Here is a 17,127-nt window from a genome sequence, read left to right as displayed (position 1 = left end):
GATGCATCTTGGAGAAACTTCAATTATTTTTAATAATTTGTTTTGAATGCATGTCAGCAGGACCACTGTAATTTCTTTTTTAAAAATTAACTACAAAAAAAAAGTTATTTGTTTACAAGAAAATGAGTGGGCTCTTCTTCTCTGGTCACTAGACAATAGGCCCTACGTGTGTGTGTGTTAATGTACAATATAACAAAATAATGACCCCTTTCAAAATTAGGCCTACACAAATTATTTAATCTAACAAGTTTTAAGTAAATGTGAGTGAAATAGCTTTAGTATGTACATAATTGTACATTTGAACTACTTGAAACGTGAGAACTGCTGTGTTTGAGCAATGATCTGTGATCTGTGATCTGGGCCGTCTGTCTTGTGGAGCCATGACATGAGTTTGAGTCTCTCTCATCTCCAGGTTTGCATCTGACACAGAGGAGAGAACATCTTCTATCATAGCCTTCATGTATCCATAGTCCTTCTGAACAGCGACTGGTCTTGCTCTGAATCTCTTGTGGACTTTGCTCCATGAAATTTTGAATTTGGGTTCACCGACACTCTCCCCATCCTGGTAAACAGCCTATTCAAAAACACAAACACAAAAATAGGTTAAAAAAACGTATATGGACATTATGAAATTTCTTGCGGCACTGAAAACAGCCATCCCAAACCGGTATCATTGTATTTTTCCCAAATTGCAAAGCCTGTCCCTAGAGGAGCTTTAATAAAATAATAATAGGATGATAAAAAGTGAAAGATAAAAAGAAGGATGAACTTGGTAAGGAGACACTACAGTAAAACGAACATATTCACAGACTCCTATCGTGTGTGTGTGTGAGAGAGAGCAGGCAGAGGGCTGTGTGTGAATGTGTGTGTGTGAGAGGGTAGGGGTCTGTGTGTGTGTTGCAGTGGTAAAGTGGTTAAGATTGCCATTTGATAATGTAGTGAAATCCAATATTTTATAATTGGATAATTAATTAATAATTAATATCCAGTGACACAAAGGAGAGAGCTCACCCACCTGTTCCCTGTTTGCATTGTTGTTATGATCTAGAGCAGCAAGCATGGAGGCATGGACCATCACGTCGTGTCCGAAATGTGTTCGCTTAGGAAGGTACTTGAGGTACATGGAGTGGTATACCTGAAACAAATTTGAATAAACAAAAATCGCTAAGTGAGTCATATCCTGCCTTAAAATTACTTACAAATTACGTTAAGGTGAAACCTTTTGCAACATTTTGGCATTTGAACATACCTCTAGTGATGTTGTGTGGAAGCACTTTGTCAGATGATCCAGATCTTTCAAAAGCCTCTTGGCTTTCACAGTCTTAACAAGTGCTTGGTGGCCTTCGGATCCCGGCTGTAACCAGAGCTTGCTTCTCTGGCTAGTCTCATCAAGGGGCTCGTGAGCACAGCGGTGGTAGTGTCTGTTCCCTGGCCAGTCGTGTCTGTTGGTAACGTGGTGTATCACTGACACCCACTTCTCTTTCAGGACCTCTGCATCACCCCCACAGGTTTGTGCACTCCACCACAAATGGTTCATGATGGATGGGATCCACTCTCCTAGGCCTTCACATTCCCTTCTTTTAGCTGCAGCAGCCAGCTTTTTTGACACTCCCTTTGCTACATGCCAGGGATCAAATTCGTGACATTTTTCTGGATGGGAGACACGCATTTCCTTCACAATTTGTAGATGTCTGTCTGTGGAGAGTGTTGACACATTTACTCCATTTCCTTTGATGGTTGTGAGCGCTTCCTTAAAGCCTCTAATCTCCATGGTATTAGAGCTTGAAACCTGGGTGCAGCTCACTACCTTGAAGTCCACAACCTTTTGACTATGCGCATCTAAAAAATGTGCAGTACTTGGCTGAGTGGCCAGGTGAGTCGCAGCGGCCATCTCCACAGAGTACAACTCCTTCTTCTTGTGATTTCATGTTAGTCAAGACTGCACTCTGCTCTTTTGCCCATGTTTTTTCAACAGCAGGAAACACAAATCTCTTTCTCAGTGTTGTGTATGTGTCTTCACATATTGTTTGGAGGTTCATGTTAATACAAAAACGTTTAAATTTAGCAAAATGGATGCCACTGAAGAAAACAGATGCTGCCAAAAGCAGGTTGCCTTTCCCCTTTGTCTTGCTAAGAGTAGGCTAGGACTGCCATATGTAGCAACAACCATTTGCACATGTGAGCTCTAATGTCAACTGTTATCCTTCATTCTGCAGCTCTTTCACATCTTGCCCGAGCAATCAGGGAGCCACACTTTAAACAGCGCTGAAGTAGTTGTTTTAACTGTTCCTCAAAAACTAGAAAAACTCTGTTTTCTTGATCAGCCACAGTTGAAGCATGAGATTCCTGGCTGCTTTGAGAGGGCTCAAATTCACTCAAGATGTAATCAGGATCGTGAGGATCAGGGTCTTTGTACAGTGGACTGTCATCGCTAAAATCATCCTCTAAAGGGAACAGATCTAGGGACCCAGTGTCCTCTTCTTGACCCCAATCACGCATATCAACAGTATAAGCGTGGTCTAGGGCAACAACCTCTTGCACATCAGCTGGCCACTGTACCGCTGCATCTGAAGTCAGTGAATCCGTCTGAGTGGCCGCATCAATCATTTTTGGACAACACATCGTGCCAACACTTACTGCGGTGTGAAGACGTGAGGTGAGGTCGTCGTCTGTGATGAGTGGCGGGTCCGATGTTTCGCCTGACGTTGCCGTAGCAGAAACAGGTTGTCTGCTCAGGATAGCACCCACCATCTCCTTTCGGTTTCGTTTTTTAGCGCGCAGTTCACTCGCTTCCCTGGAACTTTTAGACATAGACACCTTGTGGGGGAAAATCGTCGGGAAAGCATCGGGTTTTAGCTTACGCTTATAGCCAGTCGCTCCGGCGAGCTCTTTCATCAATTGCGGGCGACAAAAGTCCTCGAACGCCTCAGGAGAAAAGTGACGGGAACACAGCCACGGAGTTTTGGGAAGCTGTGTCCGTCCACAAGCATCTTCCCACTTTTTTCTCCTCCTCTTGTCCTTTGGAAATGAGTGTATGCTGACATCACTCCCCTTGTTGCCTTTTGATTGAAAACGACAACCAAAAGCAGCACAGTGTGGCATTTTACCACAAACCTGCGTCATGCTAATAAGAAGTGCAGTGGTAAAAACAAAGATTTTGAGTTCTACAACTACATTACGTCATCGCCCCCAGAGTGCATTGCGCGCAGAAAACATGGCGTCTTACGTTGGTCAAAATTGTACGAAATATTGTAGCTTTTTAAAATAATGCCAATATATTAAGACTTGCTATTCTTTTTCTTTTTTGGAGTACCTTTCATCCTTTCTTAAAGTTTCTTCTCATACCTACTAACATCTAAAACAAATACCCAAATACCTAAAATCTTGCCGGATGTCTTCTAACAGACGGCAGAGCCTCCAGTGTGAGGTGTTCAAACATTCCTGTTACTGTGAATAGTTAGGAGATGGATTTATGACACATTTTTCAAATACAATGACCTGAGATTATTATGTTTTCTTTAATAGTTTCAGTGTTTCTCTTTCTCAGCTAACAACAAAAAGCAGATTCGTGTTCTTGTCCATCTTGCTGTCATGTTCTTGGAGGTCTTCCCACAGATGTTTTGATGCTCTTCAACTCTTCTTGATGAGCTTCATCGTGGATTCTGAGGAGCATTTAGGATCTTCATCCTAATGTAAAAGCCATTCTTTTGTGTCTTTTCACCTTTTATGAAAATCAGGGCTTCTGTTGTTGACTCTGCTCGGCTGCCTCTCACCTGCTGGGCACCTGTTAGGAAAATAAGGTGCTATTTACGCTGCTCCTGTGCGTTACGTTCGTCATTCTTTGGTCACACCCGAGCAGTGGCTGAACACGCTGGGTAAGCTGAAATTCAAACTGCCTTCTTTTCTACGCAAATGTTTAAAACCAAAATTTACACCTTTAAAGAAGTTAGAACAAGTGTATTTAACAATAACAATTGCATAAATGTCATGTCAAGTGAAACATTTTGTATTTTTTTTAAAGAAACTTGTCTCAATTCTATCTCAAAATTTGCTTTATTCTATTGTGCAGAATATGTCAAAGTGTGTTGGAAACACTGCGCCTTTAAAAAAAGACTGAACCATGTATAATTATCAGTAAAAATCAAATGTTCACTGGAAAAACTGCCCTTCCAAAAATAAGTAAGAAAAACAACAAATACAAGACATTTTTTGCTTGAAATAAGCAAAACAATCTGCCAATGGAACTAGTGAAAATCGGCTTGTCAAGATTTCTTGAAATAAGATGTGATGTTTAGGACTTTTGAGATAAAAGTGATCTTGAAATTAGCTTAAAAACCTCTTCAAATGTAATGAAAAAAAGCTTGCTTCATATGATATGTGACTCAAAACAATTTGTTTTCAAGACTTTTTCATTTAACAAGATATTCCAGATGTATTGTATTAAAACAAGTCCCTATATCTGGCTGAAATAGAACTTGTTAGGCAGTTGTGTCTGATATTAAGTGCAATGAGATATTTTGACTAGAAATGAGACAAATATACTTGGTAAGACTGATTTTTTCCAGTGTTTTGTCTGAATTTTACATTGAGAATACTATTTATCTATTATCACTTTTATTTTACGTCTCCATCAGCAGCTTCCCATTCATTTTCCAGTCTGGTAAGATGGAGGAGTCCCTCAGTTATGTCGCTCCGAACTCCAGCAGAGATCAAGCCTGTCATTATGAACCTGGAACCGTGGAAGGTCTCGCTCTGATCGACATCCTTACTTTCGTCACCGGGCAGCCAGTCACAGCCAGACTGTTGTGGATCGCTTTAACGTCCAAGAAGTCCAAAGATATCCTTAACTGTAATCTAGCTCTCTTCCACAACTTCTTATACTTGATCTGTTTAGTGCACTTCTTTTTGTTGCTTTTAAGCCCCCACAAATCTTTTGAAATCTTACAGATGTTGTTAATTTACGCACAAATTGGGGGCCCAATGAGTTTGTCTTTCATATGCATGGGGAGATATTTCGCTGTGATTCACCCCACATCTTATCCGCTGCTGAAGAAATACCGATGCAGGGAGGTGTGTGCTTTCACAGTGTGGCCTCTCTCTCTGTCGGTTGTTTTGATAACTGTTCGTTGCACAGAGGACGTGTCCCCGTTAGCGAAGACGTTGATAAAAACGATCCCTTTGTGTGTGATGGTGCTCATGATGACACAGATGGTGTGGTGCAGCTTCTGCATCGCCAGGGCACTGAAAAGGTCCGGACCGGGACGAGATGAGCTGCATCCTGTCAAGAGAAAAGCCTTCAGAATCGTCTGTGCTACTTTATTTATGAATTTATTGTTTTACATTCCAGTGACCATGATGCAGAAGTTCAAGTTCATGGATGAAAATTCATTCCAGTGTAAACTTATGTCTTTGTGTGTGTTGCTTTTGTCTGTTGCGAGTGTTGTACACAATATTTTCCTGGGCTTGTTCTGTTGTTGCAAAGCGTCTGTTTGCTGTCTGAGTTTTGTTTAAGGTTTTAAAATAACATTTTCGTGATATTTATGTTGTGTTTTTCGTAATTTCGTCACGTCACGTCACAACAGGCTCCATCATGCTGAGAGGGTCCTGATTAATAACCTGTAGTGCTGACACTAAAACACGGTACTTCTGAGGTTCTGATGAGGTTTACGGGTTGATTCTGACTGTCGATAGAAAACAATAACCAGCATCTAAAACCCAACCCTGTGTGTATTATGTGTGTGTTTGAGTTGGTGGATGCAGCTGGAGCCTCCACAGCTGTTAGACCATTAGATGACAAATGAAGGTGACAAATGGTGGTGAGTTTCGTTTTGCATTGAAGAAAAATGTGCTTGTAATACTCCAGCATGATGATAACTATGTTGGAATATGGAAATAATGTGTTTGTTGTGTTTTAGAAAACCCATAAATTTCCATTTAAAGAATAAGGAGGATAGTTGTTGCTTTAGTGATGTCAGAAATGGATCTTTATGGCAGTCACACAGCAAACAAAATGATGAACTATAGACATTTACATGATTGCAGAACCATTAGAGCATGATTACATGAATATATAAAAAAGGTTTTTCTACAAACTGAACCTTTAGATCAGTTTCATATAAACAGAAACCCTTTGGACCGATTAGCTGACAAATAAAAGAGTAGAAATGAAAAGCTTGCTGTCGGTTTGTGACGCATTCACCTGCTCCTGAAGAGGGTTTGAAGTCAAACTCAAAGCTTCAAGTAAGACTTGCTATTCTTTTTCTTTTTTGGAGTACCTTTCATCCTTTCTTAAAGTTTCTTCTCATACCTACTAACATCTAAAACAAATACCCAAATACCTAAAATCTTGCCGGATGTCTTCTAACAGACGGCAGAGCCTCCAGTGTGAGGTGTTCAAACATTCCTGTTACTGTGAATAGTTAGGAGATGGATTTATGACACATTTTTCAAATGCAATGACCTGAGATTATTATATTTTCTTTAATAGTTTCAGTGTTTCTCTTTCTCAGCTAACAACAAAAAGCAGATTCGTGTTCTTGTCCATCTTGCTGTCATGTTCTTGGAGGTCTTCCCACAGATGTTTTGATGCTCTTCAACTCTTCTTGATGAGCTTCATCGTGGATTCTGAGGAGCATTTAGGATCTTCATCCTAATGTAAAAGCCATTCTTTTGTGTCTTTTCTTCTCTTCGGTGAACTGATGCGTAAAGGGGATAGAGAATCAAAATCGTCTTTTTCCCGTTTTTGGTGTTAGTCCTGAGTCTCCCCGCTGTGGGGAGTACACACGAAGTGCCAGCAAGCGTCAGAACCTCTGTTTCAAGTACTCCCCTTTTTAATATATATCCCCCTATCCGTTTTTGTGAAAAAGTGACGTCACTTTTTCAGAAATCGCCCCCCCCCCCTCACCCAAGTCCACAGCCACTCCGTTTCAGACACGCCCCTTCGGCGAGAAACAGGAACAGGTGTGCCTTCCAAGGCTGTGAAAGCGGACTACGATCGTTACATAGGCTATTCTTCCCCCGGAAAGCAATGTTCGCGATCAATGGCTTTTATTTATTTTTAACAGCATCCCCAGTACATACAACCGCCGACTTTTCCTTTGCGCTGCGCATTTCACGGACTACAGTTTCACAAAGCTCCGTTCCGAGCAGCTCATGGTCAGTTCCGACAGGGACAGACCCAGACTGCAGCGAGCGTCTCGCTGCAGTCTGGGTCTTGCTCCGGTGATCAGCTGCACCTCTCCAGGACTATGGGGCGAGCAGGTCGGATCACAGCTGACCCTTCTCACGCTGCACATGGACTATTTGCAGGAGGCTTCGGTCCATTCGGACCAGAACCTCCCGTCACAAAAACAGTTTTCCCCCCTTGCAGTTGGACTTATGAACACTTCATAATCACCTCATAACCTGCCCAGTCACTTTACCATCATTAAAATTGCACTAATGAAGCTGCACTGTTGTTGCTCTGAATATTGGATACTGTGTATTGTTGTACACACCTTGTACATTTTATATTCATAGATTTTTATTCTTTATTTTTTATCCTATGTTACATGTTTGAACCTTACGCCGCAGCAAATTCCTAGTTAGTGAACACTGTTCACTAACAATGGCAATAAAACGAATTCTGATTCTGATGAGCTTTCTTTTCAGTCAGTGTATTACTCTATAGCTCTGTTTTCAGTGAGAGCAAGGACAGCCAATCAAGCAACGGCAACCTGCATTTCATAATGAGGTTGCCAGATAAGTTCTGAAACGACGCCAATGAGGGAAAAAGAGCATTCTAAACCCAGCATAGTAACAGCTGTTTCAGAGAGCCTTTTAGGGAGGTTCTGAGCCATTACAGACCCAACCAATTTTTTTTGGGCTACATATCACATCACAGAACAAGGATTAATGCCCCATTCAACCATTCTCTATCACCTTTAATCAAAGGTTTTGCCTTAGTCACTGGTTGCAACACAAGTCAAAGTATGACCCGTCGCTCTCCTCTTTTAACAAAGTTCTACAGCCAGAAAGTTCAGTTTTAACTCCATCAGTCCGCAGGACTTGTTGCTTCTTTACATGTTAATTTGTGAACTTCTCCACCTCCAGAGTCTGATCAGTCGTATTTAAGGTTCTGCAGTCAAACGGGGGGGTTGATTTGCCGGATTTCTTCAGGACCACAGTTTGAAACTGATGAAAATGCTCCTGCTGCTCTGCAGAGGCAGCTGATCAGAGGCGTCAGGGTCAGGTTTAAGGAAGGTAGAGCATAAAATAATCTTTCAAAACCCGTGTCAACCTTTCCTCTCTTAATCATAGCTTTGAAAACCTAAGCTGAGGAAGGCAGGACAAGCCGCCTTTCCTTTTCGCCTTCTAAAACAGGAGAAGAATCATACAAATCGGGGTAAAAATGCTGACAAGATTAATGAAACGTCAGTCCTGATCTTTCACTCGTATCTACTCACAGGAACAGGAGATGTCAGAAGCACAAACTTAGACAAAGATTTGAAAAACTCTTCGCATCTTGACCTCTTCGTTTGTTCAGGGACACTTCGTGTTGCATGGGTCTCCTGATGAAAAGTAGTCGTACACGCTGACCAGAGGAAACATGGTCACAGCTCCCAGCAGAGAGCCTAACTGCACTACAGCTCCACACCACACGAGGGCGCTGTGGCCTTCATCTCGCAAGATCACCCCGATGATGACCTTCACATAGGACAGGGAGAGAATAAAGAAGATCCAGGCCAACACCTGTAGAGCAGAAGGATGTGGGAAGATGACAGCTTTAATAACACTCACTTTTTATGAATAATAATCAGAAGGAACAAACTCAGAGTGCACGTACTATGACTGCACCACCTGATGGATCATTAACCAGCAGTGGACATGGACTCAGCACCGCCATGGCCATAATGTAGGCTCCAAATGCACTGCCCACCACTGTGAGAGCTCCCATGAACACCAGAGATCTGTGGACGGACATTTTGTTTTGAGTTAAGACGACCTCACATCAAAAAGAGCTGAGATGTTGTGGCATAATTCAGAAAATACAGTTATATGCATGTATGTATGTAGGAAAAATATTCATGTAAAATATATATGTATGAATGTATGAAAAATATTCATGTAAAATATGTATGTATGAATGTATGAAAAATATTCATGTAAAATATGTATGTATGAATGTATGAAAAATATGCATGAATGTATGTATGTATGAAAAATATGAATGTATGTATGTATGAATGTCTGAAAAATATGCATCTATGTATGCATGAATGTATGTATGAATATATGAAAAATATGCATGAATGTATACATTCATACATACATACATACATACATTCATACTTATGAAAAATAAGTATGAATGTATGTATGAATGAATGTATGAAAAATATTCATGTAAAATATGTATGTATGAATGTCTGAAAAATATGCATCTATGTATGCATGAATGTATGTATGAATATATGAAAAATATGCATGAATGTATACATTCATACATACATACATACATTCATACTTATGAAAAATAAGTATGAATGTATGTATGTATGTATGTATGAAAAATATGCATGAATGTATGTATGAATGAATGTATGAAAAATAAGTATGAATGTATGTATGAAAAATATGCATGAATGTATGCATGAATGTATGTATGTATGTATGAAAAATATGCATGAATGTATGTATGTATGTATGAAAAATATGCATGAATGTATGAATGTATGAAAAATATGCATGAATGTATGTATGTATGTATGTATGAAAAATATGCATGAATGTATGAATGTATGAAAAATATGCATGAATGTATGTATGAAAAATATGCATGAATGTATGAAAAATATGCATGAATGTATGTATGTATGTATGTATGAAAAATATTCATGTAAAATATGTATGTATGAATGTATGAAAAATATGCATGAATGTATGTATGTATGTATGAAAAATATGAATGTATGTATGTATGAATGTCTGAAAAATATGCATCTATGTATGCATGAATGTATGTATGAATATATGAAAAATATGCATGAATGTATACATTCATACATACATACATACATACATACATACATACATTCATACTTATGAAAAATAAGTATGAATGTATGTATGTATGAATGTATGTATGAATGAATGTATGAAAAATAAGTATGAATGTATGTATGTATGTATGTATGAAAAATATGCATGAATGTATGAATGTATGAAAAATATGCATGAATGTATGTATGTATGAAAAATATGCATGAATGTATGTATGCATGTATGAAAAATATGCATGAATGTATGCATGAATGTATGAATGTATGTATGTATGTATGAAAAATATGCATGAATGTATGCATGAATGTATGTATGAAAAATATGCATGAATGTATGAATGTATGAAAAATATGCATGAATGTATGAATGTATGTATGAAAAATATGCATGAATGTATGTATGAAAAATATGCATGAATGTATGAATGTATGAAAAATATGCATGAATGTATGAATGTATGTATGAAAAATATGCATGAATGTATGTATGAAAAATATGCATGAATGTATGTATGTATGTATGTATGTATGTATGTATGTATGTATGTATGAAAAATATGCATGAATGTATGCATGAATGTATGTATGTATGTATGAAAAATATGCATGAATGTATGCATGAATGTATGTATGTATGTATGAAAAATATGCATGAATGTATGCATGAATGTATGAATGTATGTATGTATGTATGAAAAATATGCATGAATGTATGCATGAATGTATGTATGAAAAATATGCATGAATGTATGAATGTATGAAAAATATGCATGAATGTATGTATGTATGTATGAAAAATATGCATGAATGTATGTATGTATGAAAAATATGCATGAACGTATGAATGTATGTATGAAAAATATGCATGAATGTATGAATGTATGTATGAATGTATGTTTGAAAAATATGCATGAATGTATGTATGAAAAATATGCATGAATGTATGTATGAAAAATATGCATGAATGTATGAATGTATGAAAAATATGCATGAATGTATGTATGAAAAATATGCATGAATGTATGTATGTAAAATATGCATGAATGTATGTATGTATGTATGAAAAATATGCATGAATGTATGTATGAAAAATATGCATGAATGTATGAAAAATATGCATGAATGTATGTATGAAAAATATGCATGAATGTATGTATGTATGTATGAAAAATATGCATGAATGTATGTATGAATGTATGTATGAATGTATGTTTGAAAAATATGCATGAATGTATGTATGAATGTATGAAAAATATGCATCTATGTATGCGTGAATGCATTTATGAATGTCCATCCATCATCCATTATCTTCCGCTGGTCCGGGGATCGGGTCGCGGGGGCAGCAGCTTGAGCAGAGAGACCCAAACGTCCCTGTCCCCGGCCACTTCCTCCAGCTCTTCTGGGGGGACCCCGAGGCGTTCCCAGGCCAGCCGAGAGACATAGTCTCTCCAACGTGTCCTGGGTCTTCCCCGGGGCCTCCTCCCAGTGGGACGGGCCCGGAACACCTCACCGGGGAGGCGTCCAGGAGGCATTCTCACCAGATGCCCGAGCCACCTCATCTGACTCCTCTCGATGCGGAGGAGCAGCGGTTCTACTCCGAGCCCCTCCCGGATGACCGAGCTTCTCACCCTATCTCTAAGGGAGAGCCCAGACACCCTGCGGAGGAAACTCATTTCGGCCGCTTGTATTCGCGATCTCGTTCTTTCGGTCACTACCCACAGCTCGTGACCATAGGTGAGGGTAGGAACATAGATTGACCGGTAAATCAAGAGGTTCGCCTTCTGGCTCAGCTCCTTCTTCACCACGACGGGCCGGTGCAGAGCCCGCATCACTGCAGACGCCGCACCAATCCGTCTGTCAATCTCCTGTTCCATTCGTCCCTCACTCGTGAACAAGACCCCGAGATACTTGAACTCCTCCACTTGGGGAAGGATCTCATTCCCGACCCGAAGAGAGCATTCCACCCTTTTCCGGCCGAAGACCATGGTCTCAGATTATGTATAATGTATGCATGTATGAATGAAAAATGTGTATGAATGTATGTATGAATGAAAAATATGCATGAATGTATGTATGAAAAATATGCATGAATGTATGAATGAATGTATCTATGAATGTATGTATGAAAAATATGCATCTAAGTATGAATGAAAATTATTCATGTATTGTATATACATCTCTTCTTCCTGAGACGGCTCAGGTTCTTCAATGTCTGCAGTCACATGATGTGCATGTCTTATCACACTATCATTAGGAGTGCACTGTTCTATGCTTGTCTGCTGGGGGAGTTGCACTACACACAAAAACTGTAGGCGCCTGGTGAAAAAGGCACAGCCATAAGGCTTTTCAACAGTGTCTGCTGACATGTGCTTCTCAAATTTATTTATTTATTTAATCATTTATTATTATTATTATTATTATTATTATTAGAAGTAGTATTAATGTTGTTGTTGTTGTTGTCTAATACAGTGGTTTTCAAAGTGGGGGCCGCCAGGGGGCGCTAGGGGGGCCTCAGAAAATTGGAGTGAAGATAAGAAAAAAATGCAAAAATAAAAAAATAGAATTCAATTTTTTTTAAACATCATTGTAAAAAATTGTCAAATTTTTTCAATCAGTATTGTAAAATACAATTTATGATAATATATCATATCGAATTTGCCACGCTTGTCTTTCTGATTGGCTGCCAGTCAAAACATCGTAGACCTGGCGGTTTGCGCCTGTTCTGAAGCTGCTCTGCTCCTCAAGCTAGCGTGTAGGTAGCTCAGACAAAATGGACAGATTTTTGACTTGGAAGAGACTGAAAGAACTGGCCCACTAAAATCAGAAAGTATGAGGCAGCATACATTAAGTTTGGCTTTACAGCCATACAGAAAAATGGCCATGATTGCCCGAAATGCGTCCTCTGTCTGGAGACCCTCTCAAATGAGTGTTCAAAACCTTGGAAACTTCAGCGTCATACAATACAATACAAAAACATCCGGCAGAGTCTGACTTCTTCAGACGTAAAGAAGAGCATTTAGTCAGGCTGCATTCACACGGCAAGCTACTGTCCGTGAATAAAAGAAAGAAAATACATTCTAAAAGTGTATGTTTCTTTACATATTTTGTAGCATTGTCTGTGGTTTGCAAAGGGGGTCCCCGGCCAGAAGCTGATACTGTTTGGGGGGCCTTGGCATGGAAAAGTTTGGGAACCCCTGGTCTAATATACAATGATTGTAAATATTAAAAAAAAACATTTGAGCGACTCAACTAATTTGAATTTCCCCCACTGGGAAATTAACAGGGATAAATAAAGTATTTTTCTATTTTATGTATGTATGTATGTAGATACATTCATACATGCATATTTTTCATACATGCATATTTTCATACATATATACATACACATATTTCATACATTCTTACACATTTTTCATACATACATTCCTACATACGTGCACACTTTTCATGCATACATTCATGCATATTTTTTATACATGCATTCATACATACATTAATACGTGCACATTTTTCATACATACACTCATACATGCACATTTTTCATGCATACATTCATGCATATTTTTCATACATACATTCATACATACATTAATACGTGCACATTTTTCATACATACATGCATATTTTTCATACATACATTCATACATACATGCATATTTTTCACACATACATTCATACATACATTAATACGTGCACATTTTTCATACATACATGCATATTTTTCATACATACATGCATATTTTTCATACATACATACATTCATACATACATTCACACATACATTCATACACACATTCATACATAATTTTCATACATACAATCATACCGAAATACGTGCATATTTTTCATGCTTAAATACATGCATGCATATTTTCATTCGCTCATATTTTTCATATATACATTCATACATGCATGCATGCATATTTTTCATACGCGCATATTTTTCATTTATACATACATGCATAGAAAGAAACATACATAAACAGAAAAAACAGACATGTAAACATAGAACATCTATATACATATAGAGAAACATACATACATAATAAGACTTAATACATACATACATAAATATTATTTTGGCTCCATCTCATACAGTATAAGATTGTGTTTGCTTATAAGATGATGTGGAAGACATCTGAGAAAGTGGAGTGTTTCGAAAATAAAATGCCAACATATAAAGATCATTTATAGCAAATTTAAAGGAAATTTCATGAAGGAACATATTTTTTTAAGGTTAACCAATTCAGATTATTACTTTCCCCATTTTATCTGTGGCAGGTTTTGTCATTAACGTGACGTTTTTGTCATTAACAGTTCTATTTAGCTGTGCATATGACACCTGAAAGTATTTTATCTGCACTCTTCACTTTTAAATTAATTAATTAATGATTTTTTTTTTAAATGTATTATTTATTTATTTTTAATGATTTTATTGCATTCTTGTTATTTTATGTAGCTGTAAAGCACTTTGAATTACCTTGTGTACGAATTGTGCTCTACAAATAAAATTGTCTTGCCTTGCCTTTTTCACTAACTCAACTGATAAAATGTTATTTAATGAAATTAAGAATGTTGAAGTGTGAACAACATCTGATTTGGACACTGACCTGATTGGGACAAACATGGCGATGAAGCAGGCCAGCGGGTTGGACACAGCAGCCAGAGAGGCTGATAAGTGATAGGCGTTGTTTCCATACGGCAGGCAGGAGTAGGACTGCACTGAGGGTAGAACCGTGTTGGTCAGAGCGTTTACCCAGGCCAGAATGGCAAAGATGTAAAACACCTGCATCCAGCTATAATAGCCGGTGCCGAAGCTGCTTCTGCGCTTCGGGTTCTCAGGTCTGTACGGATCCATCATGGGCCTCTGCTCTGCCAACTTCCTCCGGTTCTCTTTCACTCCAGTGGTGTATCTGCCGTTGGGGTGCTCTCGGGCCACAGATGGGTGGTAGTTTAGCAGCAGGAAAGCCACCAGGCAGACCAGCATCATGGCACTGAGGAAGAAAAAGAACACCTCGGCGGAGAAGTTTGCAGGCTGATAATGGGCCTGCAGCTTGTGGGTCGCAGCTCTGTTCGAGGTGTCGAAGGTGTCATTCAGAGTCTGTGTGCCGTTGATGCAGTGGACGAGCCCTACACCCTGGACCAGAGCCACCAGAGCAGGCAGCAGACCACTCACACCCTCCCCGATGAAGTAGGTGGTCAGATATTGAGGCTTGAGGCGCATCATGAAGGGCAGGAAGGTGACGGAGGAAGTGCAGTCGACAGCGGCGAGGAAGAAGGTCAAAACAAAGAGAGCCACACTGCGAGGAACGCCTGCCACAACCACGGTCTCCTTCCAGAAGAAACCCAGCAGGAAACTCGCCACAGTGCCCAGGCCGATGATCACGTATATAACAGCCGTCTCATTCAGGGCATCCGGCCGGAAGCGATGCATCAGGGTGACGAAGAGAGGCCCGATGTTTGCCATCTGGATGAGGACTGAGAGGTACGAGGGCAGGTACCAGCCCTCCGGAATCTGGGGCACAATGAGAGGCAGCTCCACCCACAGGCCGTTGATGGAGACCCAGGAGCCGATACCAAACAGGCATGCCAAAAGGTGGGTGAGGAGCGACATGTTGGAGGTGTGTTTTCTGGAGGAAAACAAAGAGGCAAAGAGTTCAAGGTAAACACAAGAAACTTGAGCTAAAGAAAAATAATGGATCAGACTCAGTGAATAATTCCCTATAATATAGATCAATGAGCAGTGCTGACCAACATGTTATTGGGGTCATCAGGTGGGAACCTCCTTTAATCAGTGTTTCGTCTAGTAGGGTCCACGACACCTCCAGGAGGCTAGACAGTGGCTGTGTTCGAAACCGCCTACTTCTCCTACTACTCCCACTAACTTTAACTTTTTTTAAGTTCCCGGATGCATACTAGATTCTCCGAAATGTTGGGTATGCATCATGAGGTTACTACTCATACTCAAACTACCCAAGATGCAACGTAACGTGACGTCGCCGATCGTCATTTCCTGTCCAAATGGCAGTTTCAAGCTAGCTACAACGAGGGTAGGTTCACTTCCTGTTTTCAAAACAAAACCACCAATTGTATCGTAATGGCTTTCCCTATGATAAAAGGCAACGGGTATTTTATTTTGTGAAAATAATCAGAAGTGCGTTACTCACTGCGGCTAGCTTTAGTAGCGCCGAATTCGTGGGAACAAAACTGTAAATAGCCGGTATTTTGTCAGGTTTTCAACACGTTGGGGATCTAAACGACTACTTTCTTGCCTGAAAATGTTTCAAATGTTGCTAAAGTTTACAGAGTTTAGAGCTTAAGCGAAATCAGCTTCAGGCCGGCTGATTTCGGCTCGGGCAGGAGCGAAATGCATTGTGGGTAAACGCTCTGCATACTGTCTGATCGATGAGTATGCAGTATGGAAGTATGTAGTATGTAGTATGAAGTATGTAGTATGTAGTATGCAGTATGTAGTAGGCGGTTTCGAACACAGCCAGTGATCACTGGCGTCCCAGAGTCACCCCCCTAATGCCAGCCATCACTGCTCCTCACACCACAACAACCATCTTTTTTCCACAACCACAAGCTGCCCCAGCCTCTCACCAACTGCACACCAGTCACAGCGGGGTCGGGGTGCAAACCTTGGTTCGGGTAGGGGGTAATGAAAGTATAGAGGGTGCCAGAGGTGGAGGCAGGACAAGACACACTAGCAGATTCAGCAGACAAACTCACCTAAAAGTGGCTCTATTAGCAATAGTTGGAATGGGTACAGCGCCACCTATCATACCGGGGTATGACACGCTTTGTGCCTCTGATCCCATTCATTCACCTCCATATATCCAAGGAGAATTACCCTTGCTCAACTCATTCTTATTGTAATTTAGCCAATTATCCGATCTTTCTCCATATATACACACACACACACACACACACACACACACATACACACATACATACATACATACTTTCTCCATCTTTCTCTTCCACAACCAAGATAAAACACTTTGAATATTAATATCCAGGACTGGATAGTGTAGTGGTAAGATTGACACTTTTCGTGTAGGTGACCTGGGTTCAAATCCCCTGC

General features: G+C 39.7%; 1 protein-coding gene across 1 annotated transcript; it reads right to left on the bottom strand.

The window, feature by feature from the left end:
* Positions 1–8,520: 8,520 nt before the first annotated feature.
* slc52a3-2a (solute carrier family 52 member 3-2a) lies at positions 8,521–15,654 on the bottom strand. The gene is made up of 3 exons (XM_075449774.1): positions 14,651–15,654; positions 8,825–8,948; positions 8,521–8,730 (listed from the first exon to the last, which is right to left on the bottom strand). Exons 1-3 carry the CDS (start codon positions 15,652–15,654, stop codon positions 8,521–8,523), a joined length of 1,338 nt encoding a protein of 445 aa, XP_075305889.1.
* Positions 15,655–17,127: the final 1,473 nt, after the last annotated feature.

Source organism: Odontesthes bonariensis, chromosome 18 (genome assembly GCF_027942865.1).
Source record: "Odontesthes bonariensis isolate fOdoBon6 chromosome 18, fOdoBon6.hap1, whole genome shotgun sequence".
Taxonomy (NCBI): Eukaryota; Metazoa; Chordata; class Actinopteri; order Atheriniformes; family Atherinopsidae; genus Odontesthes; species Odontesthes bonariensis.
Note: the sequence above shows the minus strand (reverse complement) of the source record. Positions and strands in the feature narration are given on the sequence as shown.